The following is a 15,796-nucleotide window of genomic DNA, read 5'->3' as shown; positions in this document are numbered from 1 at the left end:
CAATAAATTACTTAATTATGCACATCTTCAAGCTCTGGCGAGAAAAGAATTCTTTTCCTTTATAAACAGCATAAAGCATAAATAATAATTATTATCTATCATAATAAAAATATATTAAGCGCAAAATGTATTAGGTACAACCACTAAGTAGATATAAGCATTTATTAAAGTGTCGTGTCTACTTTCTCTACGAAGTCGTTACGTAGGTCTTTTCCTTTGCGCATTTTATTCAGCGGTGCGGCGTCCAATCTCCCGGCGGCCAGTTGGGCCGGTGTCAAATTGGGCCGGCGCCCGATTGTACCGGCGTCCGATCGTCCCGGAGGCCAATTGGGTCGGTGTCCGATTGTACCGGCGGCCAATAACCGGAGGCCAATCGGCCGAGGCCAGTTCGCGGTGCCAAATCGTCCTAGACCCCATTTCTCGGGGTGGTGTGTGCAATTTATACAGATGGCAGTAATGTTCAATATTCCCCTTCAGTTGGAACTGCATGCATTTGTCCGGAATTGGATATTCAAATAAAAAGAAGCATTAATCAAAATTCATCTGTATTTACTGCGGAATGTATCGCTTTGAACGATGCACTTGACATAGCGCTCAAACACGCCAACAAAAATATAATCATTTTTACGGACTCGCCCAGTGCCCTCCAATGTCTACTTTTTCCAAAATTTGGCATAAAAACCAATTTATATATACCTGAGATTAAAAAAAGGTTTAACAAATTTATACAAACAACTTCAAATAACAGCACAATTACATTCTACTGGATTCCTTCACACATTGGAATTCTGGGGAACGAGAACGCAGACAGCCTTGCAAAAACAGCAACTCTTGAGAGGAGCATTGATAAACTCCCCATACCGTATACAGACTTTTTTGAAACATTCAAAAAAAAAGCCAAAACTAAAACAGATAATTTATTAAAAGAACAAGGTCTAACAAATGGGAAAAAGTACTTTCAAAGTTATTACAATTCTGAAACCAAACCATGGTATACCAATAAAATGCTAAATAGGGAAACAATCGTCACAATCAATCGCTGCAGAGCGGACCATTATAATCTTGCCTCATCCCTGGCTCGCTTGGGTATAATAAATGACCCTGGGTGCCGGTGCGGAAGTGAGACTGAAGATGTTAACCACGTTGTTTGGCAATGTTCTCTGTATGATACCCAGAGACAACGGCTTCTTAAAGATTTAAGTAAACAAAAGTACCAATTGCCACTGCATCTCACGATATTTTTGGCTCGGCCGAATATCAAGGCGTTCCAGTGTGTCCAAATGTTTCTGAGTGAGTGTGGCCTACAAGTTTAAACTGTTTTTGTTCTTTTTCTTTTTTTTCCTCTCCTGTAAATTTGTATTGTAATAACTGTATGAGTAATTATTGTAATAATATGTATTAATAGTGCATGTTAAAAAGTAAAGCTAAATAAGACTCAATTGAGACTTCGGAGCTTAATAATAAAAAAATAAAAAAAATTAATTAAAAAAAACTATAGGGGTTATATAAATTCATCGTATTTAAATCAAAACTATAACTAAAGTGATTAGTGGCTTTAATACTTCAATATTTAATGCTGATGAATAATCTTTTCGGCAGTTTTACATTAAATTTTATTATTTACAAGAATTTTTAATTTTGTTTCAATTGGCACTTAGTCATGTAAATTCAGATAAAGCACGCTAGAGAGCATAGCGACCTCGTCATAAAAAATACTGGTGCTTAATACCAAATGTAGGGTTCTGTGATTCAATGAATGACACCGTCAAGTATGTTTACATCCACTTCTCTGAAATCTCATCTACACGAAATCTACTTTCTAAAGTTGTGTATTACTTCCTCAACCGCAAGTTGCCACAAAAATGCGGTATCCTGCGACAGTTTGCGGTAAGTACCTTTCGGCTGCCATCGTAGTCAAATGCGTAAAGCACTGGTTTGTTTGTTATCAAAAGCTCCACGTCCGATTCCCAGTGAGGTCACAATGCAATCATAAATCCTGAGTAATTACTTATTGCAACTACCACACTACGATTTGACTACTAATATACCTACTACTGTAATAAAATTGGGCTTCAACGTCTGGCATAGTGCTTAAAAAGAAATACATAACTGCCGTAATCTACGACAACTTGCGATATTCTGCGGTGGAATTCAGCTGCGACCGACATGTCCATGCGTCGGAGAAAAACAGGATGCAAACCACATCCTCTGGGAATGTCCGAGAATGTGCTCCGAGAGGGAAGATATTCTCAAGTCGGTCCAACCAGCTATTGGACCCATCGGGCCATCCGACCTGGTCTCCACAAAGCCCAATTATATTGCTTTTAGAAAATTTTATCCCGGATGTGGTGCGGAGCGGGTTTGGTTTGGCGGGGTCATTAACTTCAATGGGTTTACACATCGATGCTTTTAGTAGTAACATGCGCTGCATGTGGACCTTACGTTACCTATCAACTCCTGGACTCTAGCTGGAGGATGTCACAATGTAGATTATAGGATATAATATGGCATGGTCTTTTAAATTACCCCCACTAACCAAACCATTACGTACAGCACCCGGTCTTAATTGGATATATCCCGATGCAAATAAGGTGATGTGAAGCATCTACAGTTGTTTATATCCGAGAATTATGCAAGACTTAATGAATGTTTTTTAAACTGGTCGTAGGAAAAGAGCATGATATAAAATGAAAATTAAATTTCGGTGAAGCCAACATGGGAAAGCCTGATATGCTAGGGAGAATAGTGGCGAATGATATGAGATAACGTGTAACAGTCGTGGAAGAGTCTGAATCCTTGATGCTGCGATGTGGATGATATGAACATCTAGGAATATTTACCTATTTATGATTAATTGCGTAATAATTGGTAAAACGCCACTGGTATATAGATATTGCCTAAGTTAAAAGAAAAAAAAATCGAAAATTAGTTAGAAATTTTTCTTTCCACCCCTTTAAATAAATATTTTCCGATATACTCATCTACTTAAATCCTTCCTTTCATTTTTTCAGTAGGTACAGGATAAAATATATCAAGTAAAGTAATTAATGAAAAGTGTAAGTATAGAAAATATATATTATAATATGACCTCAGACTTGCACACTTTTTGAGATAACGTAGACAAAATGTATCTATGCAGTTCAATAAACAATTATTGCAAAATCTCAGAATGATACCTTTCGCGTGTCGTAGTATCAACAATATTGTTGATGAAAAATATATAACACAAGGGTACTTTGCAGTATAAAAGCCAAGATTTTCTTCTCATTCTTCAGACGGCCCTGTTCTGTGATCAGCAACAGGTTACTACTGGGCAGCCCATCATCATGAGGGCCTTCTTCTTATTGACTTTCTTGGGTAAGTGAAAACAACATTTTTTCTCTTAATAATTGTATTTATTATATAGATACCTACTTGTTTATTACGTAAACTTCAACTCAATTGAAAACTCTTTTTTATTGTGATATTTTAGTGTTTTTTTCAATTATAATAAATTTCATGTCTATATAACTAAATTATGTGAAAAATTTTTATAATCATTATAACTATTATTTATTAAATTGTATTTGTTGTTTATTACTTCATTGACATTGTGTTAAAAATAGCAAACACTCAAATACATAATATGTTATTTATTTAATTTTATTTTCCGTACTGATTTTCACAATAATTGTATTTATAACAAAACTGATTGCATTCAATTGCGACTGTCTTCAAGGCGAAGCCGGTCTTCATGACAGTCTTAATTGTATAAATTTAAAAAAAGTGTGGAAAATAAAAATACCTATATAAATAAGTTATTGTTTCCGTGTGTTAACTTTTTAAAATTAATAATATCAAACGAATTTTCTTATAGTATTTTTTCTCACATTTCCCAAGTTTTAAAATAATATTATTTCTCTCTGCTATTATTGTATTAATAAGATTTTGCTTAGTAGTTAGCTGAATTTCAACATTCATGAAAATTTCTTTCAACGTTCCAGACATTAAATGAAAATATTTTCACTGCAGCAATACTACATAATTGTGTACACTATACTATGCACAATGCCATGTCTTATGACGCTATCTATAAACAATGAATAATTATTTATATGTCCATTGTTTTTTTTTTATTATGATTTTAATCGCGGGCTAACGAAACAATATTGGAATCAAAGAGAAGTTAGTTGTTAACTTGCTTTTTTATCTGCGCTTCCATACTCTTTAGGGCGTATTCCGTGGCATAATGAATCGGTTTGACTTACAAAGACTCTGATTAATTCTAATTCGTATATACCTACCTAATTTATTATTTAGATAAATAGTTAAAAGCATCACAATGGTTATACCTACTTGCACCACGTTAATTGATTTTTTCATCTCTTGTTTACAGCAGTGGCAGTATGTGCCAACAGCCACCAGAAATCCGAATATGGAAACCAAATCCATAAGGAAAGGAACAACGACCACGCTTACCAACAAAACAAGCAGGAAAACAGACAAATCACGCGCGATGGTGAGTTAAATTTCCCTGATTCAAATTTCAAATAATTGCTGTGAACTGTAAATGGTACATAAAATAGTTTGTGGGATGTTTTAACATAATATTATCTTTTTATGCGTTTTCACGATGTCGGCTTTATTGAATCATATTCGGCAGACTTTCTATCTGACTTTGCAATTGACTCGTAATTTTGGATAAATTACAATATTTTATTCTGTATTATTATATCAAGATTCCATTCCTTAAACCTACAGTTCTAATCTGCTTATTGACTCAAAAAAAAATATTTCAAAAATCAGAATCTTAATAAAGAAAGTTGTCATATTTACATTGTTTGGTGTTGTAATGGCTCGTTTTTATTTATATATATCTTTTATTTGTTTATAGATTTTACAAATTATCATGATTATAATAAACTGGTTATATTATAATTTCTCAGAATGAATAAAATTAATTATTTATATACTCGCCTCACGTCAGTGGCGAAGGGTGGAAGTAGGCTGTTAAGATCCGCCATAAATAGTGCACACTAAACTTTGTCAGCCATACGTATTTGAAATAAGACTACAATTATTTACAGATGGTAAGTATTGGTCAGTTTATAAAAATCAATTAAACCCTGCGAAATAATGTATAATAGTCATAAATACTCATCCATCAATAAAATATCTAAAATTATGCAATTAAAGCATACATAACTTTGGATATTTTACAGATAAAATACTATTAACAGGGATTAATGAATTTAAAAAAATGAACCAACAATATGTGTAATATGTATTCTTAATCCAATGAAAACAAATAAGTATGAATGTAAAAGTGCGCAAAAATTTATCGTATCGCCCAAAATATACCACAATTATTATGGCTTGGATTCGGCAGGGCTTAATTGATTTTTAAAAACCAACCAAAACCATCTGTAAACTGTTGTCATAGTTCAATAAAAACAAATACGCATGACTAACAAAGTTTAATGTGCACTATTATCTATGGCGAATCTTACCAGCCTACCTCCACTCTTCGCTACTGCCTTACATCAATGGAGTGTATCGATTTATTTTATAGACATATGTATTTTTAATATTGTCAGTCTATTTATTATGCAATGTAGCGAAATGTAGTAAAAATAAATTAGTATAAAGGATATCGCTTATTCAATAATCAATAAGTATATTATTTAAAATAATGATATTGCATTTTATGTTTACCCATTTTCAATTGACGTTCCGGTGATCAATTAGTTGAGTACTTGTATCTGTTTACAGAATGGAAATCCGGATCAACTTATTACTACGACGTAGAGTCCCGCACTCTGACTTCCTTAAATGAGGAAGACCAGTGGGCTGGTGTTCTCTTGAGGGCCCGTTTGGTGCTCCACGCCCAGAGCGAGGGACGCCTTCTTGGAGTTCTCAAGCACGCACAGTATGCTCACATCCACCAGAGATTGGCAATGGGAGCTCAGGGACCCCTTCCTGAGGTACGGAATTCTATTTTAATTGTATTAAATTAGTAGAATTATTCATATATTATATCTCTAATCATACTACTAGTTGTTTTATTATCCTAATACATTTTCAACGTTGTTAATAGCAATATTGTCCATGTAACTAAATATGTGAAAACACTTTGGCTTACTGATGTAATTTGTGTGTCTCATGTATTTCAACTATTTCTTTTATTTTGTTATTGACAATCTACTGCCTTATAAATAGATGTCAACGAAACTCTTGCATATTAATTGGAAATCAATTCAATAAACTTATTTAAATCATATTTTACATTTTTAAAATCGTAAACCACGTACAAAGATGGCGAAATCGTATAATTGTCGTACTTTTACGTTGACTGATATTTGTTTCTTCAATTGTATCCCCAGAACCTTCAATACCAATCATATGCCGGAATCGAGCGTCCTTTCCTCGTCCGCATGGAAGGCGGCCTCGTCAAGCAATTGGAAGTCAGCCAAGACATGGGAGTCCAAGAGGAAAATCTCATCAAGGGACTCTTCGGAACTCTGCAGTACGACACCAGCAGCAAGTCATTGTACCACTCCAAGAACGCTTTCTTAGACGAAAAACAAACCAGCGGAGTCTACCGTAAAATGGAAACTGACGTCACCGGAAGGTGCAAGGTAAAAAGTGTTATGAATTTTCATTGTATTTTTCTTGTATTCTAAGAGTAATAATCTAAAAGGCTTGGACAAAATTTAGAACTTTAACCATTATCACATATTTCTTTTAAAATGGGAAGACATACATGATTATAAATACCATTACCCTTAGATCAAAAAAAGTAAATAAATGTATGTTTTCTCGTAATATTTGTTTCTGTTTACAAACTACAGTAATGTTTTAGTCATTAATGACAATTTAATTCTCTAAAAATCTGATAAATAAACTTGCTGTTAGATATATTTTACAAAGACATATTTTTTCACAGACCCTGTACACCGTTGCCCCATTGCCCATGGATGAAGTCCAGAGGTCATTCTGGTTGGCTCCCTTCCTTCAGCCTGGTGCCCAAAAGCCCGGACAGTTGCTCGAGATCACCAAGACCAAGGATTACTCCGAATGCGACAAGAGGGTTGCTTACCACTTTGGCGTGCCACAAGGCGCCCAATGGGAGCATACTTCTCACAGCGTCGATAACTTCATGAGCGTAAGTGTACACCTATTATTATTTACGTGTATTCTATTTTTTTTCTTAAAGCCATATAGATATCTATACGTTAGAATATTTATATGAAAACAACTCACCAGTAAGTGAAGGCCAAATCGGCTATGAATTGTCATTTTATGAATGCAGACGTACATTCATGAACTCAATAGAGAGCAAACCAATTTAGTAGGTAACTGAATCAAGACAATATTATTGTCAGATCAATGTTGTAATTAATGCACTATTAGTGGTTACCCAAAAAGGAGTAACAACTTTTCTGTAATAAGAATTTATTGATTTCACCCCTACCAAAGACTTTCTGTAACTTCATCATACAATAATCATTGTACTTCTGGGACACTATAGATGGCATTCTAAACAATCTAATCCCATAAATAACTCATATTCACACGACTAACCCTTTCGACTTAGCAGCCTTGGTACACGTATTATCTGTGAGCGAAAGAAAATTGACGTTACCTACATCTAAAATCACTTCTTTATAAACGACCCAAAAGATGATTGAGTTTTAGACAATTTTATATTGAAACCTCTGTTTCCCCGTGATAAATACTAATTCGACTCGTCCCTTTTCTCCTTTGTATATAATATTAATTATGGTTACCTAATCTAGCATATTTTTGACCTTTTCCCTTTGCCCTTTTTCTTTTGCACATAGATATAATGTAATTTATTGCAATTATCCTAACCGGAATCTACATCAAATCTCTTCCCAGTAGTAACAAATTAATTCAACTAATATCGCATCTCCTGTGTACAGCAAGAAGAAATGTCATTGATTTTAAACATATTATAATAACATAAATAATATATTATTTTCAGAGGTCTACCGTATCCCGCATCATCGCTGATCGTTCCAACAACACCATCTACTCCGCTCATGCTGCGACCATGGTTTCCGCTTCCCCTGTCATGTACGGACCCTCTTCCGAGAAGGCTACCGTCTACAGCAGCGTCAACGTTACTCTTGCCGCCATCAACTCTGGAAACAAGGATTCACTCTCTGCTCCTTCCCCGTCCCGTCGTTCTAACTCCCTCATCTATAGCATGTCTGCTTCTTCCAACAAAAACTCCGGATCGCATGACTCTGACAGCTCCAGCTCTAGCTCCAGCTCTAGTTCCAGCTCAAGCAGCAGCGAAGAAGAAATCAGGAATCAGAATGGACAACAGAACAAGAACTACAACAACAAACAGGGAAAGAAACAGAATAAGAATCAGTATAAGAACCAGAACCAATATCAAGATCAAGACGATGATAGCCAAGAGAGTGAACAGCTCCAACGTGGACGCAGGAACAGGAGGTAATATAAATGAACATTGCTTTACAGACACTTTACCAGGTCTACTTCATTCAAGCAGGACCTACATATTATATTAGTTACCTACCTAGATAAACTCATAAAATATTCGATTCCAATCCATCTCCATATGTAACATAAATGTTAAATAATATTATCATCATCAGCCTGTATGAATTTACTCGACTTAGACAATGTAGCAGTTATCATGTATTACTTCCGCAGAATTTAATTTATTAAATTCACACTACACTTAATATTATTACTGTATGTGTATTCAAAAGTTTTTTTTATTAATTATTTGTTAAGCTACTCCGGTACTTATGTCACTTTAGAACTTTAGCAGGTTTTAACTGTCAATTCTTAGTGAAAGGTAGTACGATATAATTGTTGGATTTGTATTTTATTTAAATTGTTAGGTATTATTATTTTACCTTTGCTAACATTTAACATATGAATTTTCAGGTCAGTTCTTCCCGAAAGAAGACAAACCTACGAACAGAATGAGTACTCACACGAAAACAACAAAAAAAGCCAGGGTAAGCAGTTCAACCAGAATGAAAACAAGCACCAGCAATACAAGAATCAACAAAACCAGTGGGATTCATCCAGCTCGTCATCCAGTTCTTCTGACTCTAGCTCTTCAGACTCCAGCTCTTCGTCATCTTCTTCATCTAGCGACTCTGAAGGCTCTGATAAATGGCAAAGCGCACCAAATATGGATGATGCCGCCATAAACAGAATTTACATGCAGCCCGAAGACTACCAACAGCAGTCAGCCCAGGTTGAAAATGTCCGCAAGATCGCTTATGAAATCGCCGAACAACTCCAGAACAACGTCAACGGCCTCCCCAAGAGCGAAGCTCTTGAGAAGTGGAACATCATTGTGTCGATTGTCTCAGAAATGGATTCCAAACACTTGCAAGACGCTACATCCCAAATGTACAAAACTGGTTCAGAAACCCAAAAGTTGGCTTTCAAACTTTACCGTGATGCCCTTGCCCAATCCGGAACCCTCCCCGCTTATAAGCAAATTAAATCGTTGATCCAAACCAGGAAGATCCAACAGGAAGAAGCCGCCGAAGTGGTATCCGTACTCCACAGGACCCTCCGCTACCCCACTAATGAACTCCTTTTAGACTTCTTCCAATTCGCTACAAGCAACGAAGTTCGTCAACAGCGATTCTTGGGTCCCGCTGCCCTCCTCGCCGTCACCAGTCTCATCAACACGGCTCACGTTGACAATACGACCGCCCACAGCTACTACCCTGTCCACTCTTATGGACGATTGGATAACAAGAATAACCAAATTGTCTCCCGCGAAGTCCTCCCATGGTTGGAACGCGAATTGAAAAACGCCGTTCAAAAGCAAGACAGCCACCAAGCTCAAGTCTACATCCAAGCCATCGGAAACTTGGGACACCCCGCAATCCTCGGAGTCTTCGGACCATACTTGGAAGGCAAACACCGCATCAGCACTTTCCTGCGCCAACACATGGTTATGAACTTTGGACATATGGCTATCCTCTATCCTTCAGAGACCAGGCCCGTCTTGTTCAATATCTATCAAAACCAGGGGGTTGAGTACGAGATTCGTGTTGCTGCCGTATTCCAATTGATGAAGGCTCACCCCACATCAGCTATGCTCCAACGTATGGCCCAATCGACACACACTGACTCCAACTACCAAGTTCGCGCCGCCATCCAGTCAGCCATCAAGAACGCTGCCACTCTTGAACAGCCCGAATTCGAATCACTGTAAGTCAATAGATTTCACGTACCTACTTACAATTTCGTGAATTATCTATCATTCAAAATTTATCAAATACATTATTAATTATTAAGTTTATCCAAATTATTCTAATGCAAATAATAATTTAGGGCCAGCAACGCTCGTGCCGCTGAACAGATGCTCAATGAGAAGAACTATGGCTTCCAATATTCCAACTGGAACGCTAACGATTACCAATCCGACGAGATGAACATTGGTCACTACCAATACTATTCCCAAATCGGCAGCTACGACAGTTCTTTGCCCAAGGCCATCAGCTACGTCTGGAAGAGCAAACTCGGAGGATGGATGAACCCCAACAAGGTACTTATAAACTATAATTATATATAAATGGCACCTATACAATATATGCCCACGATGCCCGAGCGGCTTAAGCGTCACTGTATAACGGCATGAGTCCCAGGTTGGAATCCTAGGTCTGGCAAGTACTTACACATGTTGTTTTTAAATTTGTGTGTTGAGTTAGAGTATGGACCTAATAGGTTGAACAAGTGGTTAACATCGATTTCTCGCTGTGGAGGCCCATATCTACTACCTAAGTAATATAATATTATATTAACATTGAGCAAATCATATCAAGATCTTTATGGAACTAATATTTCATGACCTTAATCGATGCTGAATAAAACCTAAAATCACATTGTCTTCTTCAGGTCCGCGGAGTTATCTCTAGCGTGAGCCAATTCGCAGAACTTATCAAAAGCCAAGTTGCCGCCGGCAGACAACAATCCCAACACCAAGGACAGCACCGATCAAGCCAAAAGTATGACGCTGAAGACATCGCCAAGATGCTTAACATCAAGGGAGACAACAAGGAACAATTGGAAGCCAACATTCTTTTGGGACTTCTCAACCAACAGAGGTTCTTCACCATCGATGAACAGACCGTCCACAACCTACCCAAAATGATCCACTTGGCTTCTTCTGAACTCCGCAAGGGAATGGAATTCAACTACACCAAGTTCGTCAATACCGAAGAGGTCGTCATTATGTTCCCCATGGCTATGGGAGTACCATTCTTCTTCAACTACAAGACCCCAACCATGCTCAGAATCAACGGAAAAATTCATGCTCAGGTTCAACCTCAGCCTTCGGTTAACTTCTTGGTCAAGCCTGAATCCGTCAACGTAACGTCAGATATTCATTTGACATACGCCACCAATATCGATGGAAAGATCGGTTTCTTGAACACTCTCGGAAATAAAAATGAATATATCACAGCCGGAGTTATCAACAAAGTTCAAGTGAACATTCCATTGAAGGTTAAGGCTGATATTGACTTGAACAACTCCGAAGTCGCAATCGAAATGAGCCCCAGCAATGAAGCTAGCGAGACAACCATCCTTCATGCAAGCAGCTGGCCTTACACCGGCATCTATGATAAGAAATCAATGCAACCCGTCCCTGAACTGAAAAATGTCAAGCTGATGATGAAACAGAACCCCGAAGTCAGCTACGAAAGGATGTACGGCCAAGAGACTGGTCTGCAATTCAAAGTGCACGCTGTCTACGATGAGAAACCAGAGAGATACGGCTTCTTCAAATCAGCTAGAAAGAACTTCATGTCCGCTATCATCAATCCTCTGTCAAGTGAAAGCATCAAACACTACTCATACGAACTGAAACATGACGGACGTCAATCAAGCACACGCAAAGTCATCTTCTTCTTCGGATACGGTGAGTAACGTACAAAATATTGTTTTCCAGATAGACCAAATGGACCGTTATGATATTAATAGATATTAAATTTGACAAAAGAAATGATTAATAATTTAATAATATATGTACAAACCCACTTACTATAATATATTGGTGATTTGATATAAAAATGTTTTAAAACCTATTATATTTTTGATTACAGACAGCAACAGGCAACAGTCACAGAATCACAAAGGAAGCTTCTGGAGCTCACCTTCCGATGCCACCAGAAACTCACCATCAGACGACAAAGTTGGAGGCCAGAAACGTCGCCAACAAATGCTCCAGATGGTTTCCACTCCTGAAAGTCACACTCAACTCATCGACGTCGGCCTCCAATTCTCTGGACACAAGAACGCTCAATACGTAGCCACCGTCGCCGTTTCACGTAGCCCAGTCAACGAAAAACTTCAAGCTATCTTCTACTATAGCAAGGTTTCCGCCGACAACAAGAAGTTCAACTTCTTGGCTGCTGCTTCCGCTAAAATGCCTAACACTCCCATGCTTAACTTCGAGAAAGCACTTAAATTCGAAACCTACTCAGACTTCGACGTTGCTATCAAGTATGGCCAAGATGCTAACTCCGGAGCATCCATTGCTATCCACGCTAAAGCAGAGCAGACCCAAGAATACAGAGAACACCTCCGCCGTGACCCAGTCACCAAGCAGTGCCAACAAGAAATGCAGAGAGGAAACAACATGATGCCCGCGTGCATGAACTCCACCGTTAGAGCCAACACCATGGACTTTTTGAAACTCAGCGTATCTTACGACAAGGTCGGAAACCATGCCAAGAACATGACTCAGAATCTGTACGGTTTGATCAGATATTTCGGTTTCCAGAATGTTGAAGAAGACTTCGTCAGCTTCCAAGGAAAGCAAAACAAGATCGATCTTGAAATGAGATTGTACCCAGACTTCCACAAAATGAATGTAAGCATCAACACTCCTAATGCTCGCATCGCATTCCACGACATCCCAGTCAACACATGGACCAGATCCGTCGTCGCTGTCCATCCTTCAATTCCCTTCTACGAACGTCTCATCCACAAGGCAAACGGATATCAACTCACTCGTAAGTTTAATAATTAAATAAGTATCTACTTATAAAGCAATCGGGACCAACATATTAGACCAATCATTCTCGTCGATCTATCTATTTTTTTTCTTTTGCGAAATAGTAGGTAATATCAATTTCTTTGTTGTAGCATCTTGCACCGTCGACACAACCCAGATCAACACCTTCTCAAACAAGACAATCGACTACACTGTTGATGATTGCTGGCATGTCGTCATGCAGAATGGATCCCAAAAAGGCTCCAATGGAATCGAGTCCTACCAACAGCAGACCACCGTGCTTGTCAGATCCCCATCTCCCCAACAGAAAGAAGTTCGCATCAACTACAGGTAAATGATGCATATTATTCATTTTTAATCTATAATCTTATGTCTATTGAAAATTTCTGTAAGCAATTTATTAATTTACCAACAATAGGTACCTGCTTAAATTTTCAGAGAAATAAATTCGGAAACAATATATGAATGAACTTACATTTATTATATATGATAAAATAATATTATTTCTTTGACAGATCTCAATCTGGCGAACAAATCACCGTTGAACTCCAGCAAGATAAGATGACCGTCAACGGAAAGCAACAAGTTGTATCTGACAACCAAGTTTTCACTCTTTGGAACGGTCAAGAAGAAGACTCTGAGCTCCTGAGAGCCTGGAAACTGCCCAGCGGAGAAATCTACGTCGATATTGATGAGAGCCAACTCAAAGTAGTTTACGACGGACAGCGCTTGTTCCTCGAGGCCTCTGATTCTTACCGTAACACCACCAGCGGTATCTGTGGAAGTATGACTGGAGAGAAGAACGATCTCCTCACTCCAGGAAACTGCTTCCTTCGCGATGAGTCTCTGTTCGTTGCTTCGTATGCTCTCCCTCAGCAGCAATGCCAGGGCCAGTCAAGAAAACTCCACCAGGAAGCCGAGAGGGAATTTTGCGTCCAGCGCGACAGCTATTACCCCGCTATCTACAACAACCACTACTATGATGAGCACAACCGTTTCAACGACATTAACGACCATGACGACTCCTCGTCCTCTTCAAGCTCTTCTTCATCCAGCTCTTCCTCCAGCTCATCTTCCAGCAGCGAATCTTCAAGCTCCAGCTCTGAAAGCCATGAAGACAGAGACGGACAGAAAAGTGGTGTCAAGTCAACAAAGAGCTACGGACGTCAAGAAAATAAGGGCTGTGTAATGCAACGTCGCGTCCAGTTCTGGGAATCCAACGGAGAAATCTGCATCACATACCGCGCTCTTCCCGTCTGCCCAAGGGGTTGCAACAACCAGCAAATGACCCAATTGCCTGTAAGCATTTTTAATTTATAATCCCTAAATCTCAAAATCTCATCACAATATTTGAATAATGTTGATTTTCTCTCTCTTGATTCACACTGGATGAGTTGAGTGGATGTACAACCAAACCTTATAAAAGGGACATTTTATACATACTTATTTATATTTATATCACACTTCACATTTGAGTTGAATACATGTCATAAACTTTAGCTGGTGACTTTTGAGTGTTTTTATCAGCTCAACTTACATTCAATGGCATTTTGTAATGTTTCTATGCCTTCGGTTCTATGCCTTCAGCGAGTTTTCTCGCTCTATGAGGCCATGATAGATAGGCTACACATAAAAATTTTGCGAGTTATCTCAGCTAACTTTAAGCACAAATTACTAGCCACTGTCGATTGATTTGCATAATCTAAAAATTTTAACAAACAGTGACATCTGTTTGAATAAGTATGAAATACTAAGCCACAAAATATCGGTACTACAGCGATTTTAGTGAGAGCTTCCCTCTACATTCAATGTGTGTCGTTAAAAATCTGCGGCCTGACAGATACTGCAATAGTAATATCGTGAGGCATAGAAAAGAAATGAAATGAAAGACATATTTATTTGAAATTTTGCATTCCTAATAAAATATTTATTAATTTCCAGACAAAGGCTATCTGCAAGTCCAACAAAGACCAGGAATTCAGAATGTACAAGGAACAGATCAGGAATGGAGAAAATCCTCAGCTCAGCGAGAAGCAATATCCATCCAACAAACAGATATATTTCTCCGCACCCAATCACTGCCAGAAGGCATAATTTAAAATAACAAATTATTACTTATGACATTAATTTATATCCACAAGTAACTTTCCTATACAATTTAATCTCAATGACCTTAGCTTGAATAAGAATATTCAAAATAATTACCAGTCGATCTTTTACCTTCTTCCTATGACTGTTCCTAGAGATTGTATAAAATAGTAATAAGATAATATTTAAAATATTGTAGAACTTTTGAGAAATATTTATTATATATATATTTACTAAGAATGTAAATTTGTAGTTTTTTTATATACACATATATATTTAATAAATAAGCGCAATTTCAAAAATATCCATGTCTTTTTTTCTCGTGTCAACCTTCATTTTTATTTTTAGCATGATGATAAAAAAATTGCTCATATCAAACAGTTTTAACAATATGACAATAAATTATTACCTACCAGGCATGAGGCCCAATCACAGTAGTGTAGTGAAACAGTAGTACAGTAGTCAGTGCTCGAAATAGAAAATTTTACGAAACGCTCAATATTTTTTCAAAAAATATGTGCAATATTCGATATTATAACTGTAATACAAAAAATATCTCAGTTTTACATAATGCACTTTATAAAACATTTTCATCACCACATTCGCCCGAATCATTATTAATAATATTTATTATTACTCTTTTAATTATCTTGTTAAATTAACACTCAGAAAAAGGGC

The 15,796-nt window shown here is 37.4% G+C and overlaps 1 protein-coding gene across 1 annotated transcript; it reads left to right on the top strand.

The window, feature by feature from the left end:
* The first annotated feature begins 1,752 nt into the window (after positions 1 to 1,752).
* Positions 1,753 to 15,124, top strand: LOC147067402 (vitellogenin-like). The gene is made up of 14 exons (XM_085953592.1): positions 1,753 to 1,887; positions 3,276 to 3,357; positions 4,376 to 4,498; positions 5,752 to 5,963; positions 6,363 to 6,617; positions 6,926 to 7,144; positions 7,988 to 8,466; positions 8,929 to 10,221; positions 10,345 to 10,558; positions 10,909 to 11,932; positions 12,117 to 13,028; positions 13,162 to 13,360; positions 13,546 to 14,329; positions 14,972 to 15,124. The coding sequence occupies exons 1-14, from the start codon at positions 1,753 to 1,755 to the stop codon at positions 15,122 to 15,124; spliced, it is 6,084 nt and encodes a 2,027-aa protein (XP_085809718.1).
* The last annotated feature ends 672 nt before the right edge of the window (positions 15,125 to 15,796 follow it).

This window comes from Rhyacophila brunnea, unplaced genomic scaffold, assembly GCF_057557595.1.
Source record: "Rhyacophila brunnea isolate RB1 unplaced genomic scaffold, BYU_Rbru_1.0 scaffold_4, whole genome shotgun sequence".
Taxonomy (NCBI): domain Eukaryota; kingdom Metazoa; phylum Arthropoda; class Insecta; order Trichoptera; family Rhyacophilidae; genus Rhyacophila; species Rhyacophila brunnea.
This window is presented reverse-complemented; position numbering and strand designations above follow the sequence as displayed.

Excerpts from the sequence above, each read along its gene's own strand:
- LOC147067402 (XM_085953592.1), top strand. The coding sequence starts at position 1,753 with ATGAATGACACCGTCAAGTATGTTTACATCCACTTCTCTGAAATCTCA. Across the intron at positions 11,933-12,116 it reads CATCTTCTTCTTCGGATACG|ACAGCAACAGGCAACAGTCA; the intron begins GTGAGTAACGTA and ends TTTTGATTACAG. Across the intron at positions 14,330-14,971 it reads AGCAAATGACCCAATTGCCT|ACAAAGGCTATCTGCAAGTC; the intron begins GTAAGCATTTTT and ends ATTAATTTCCAG.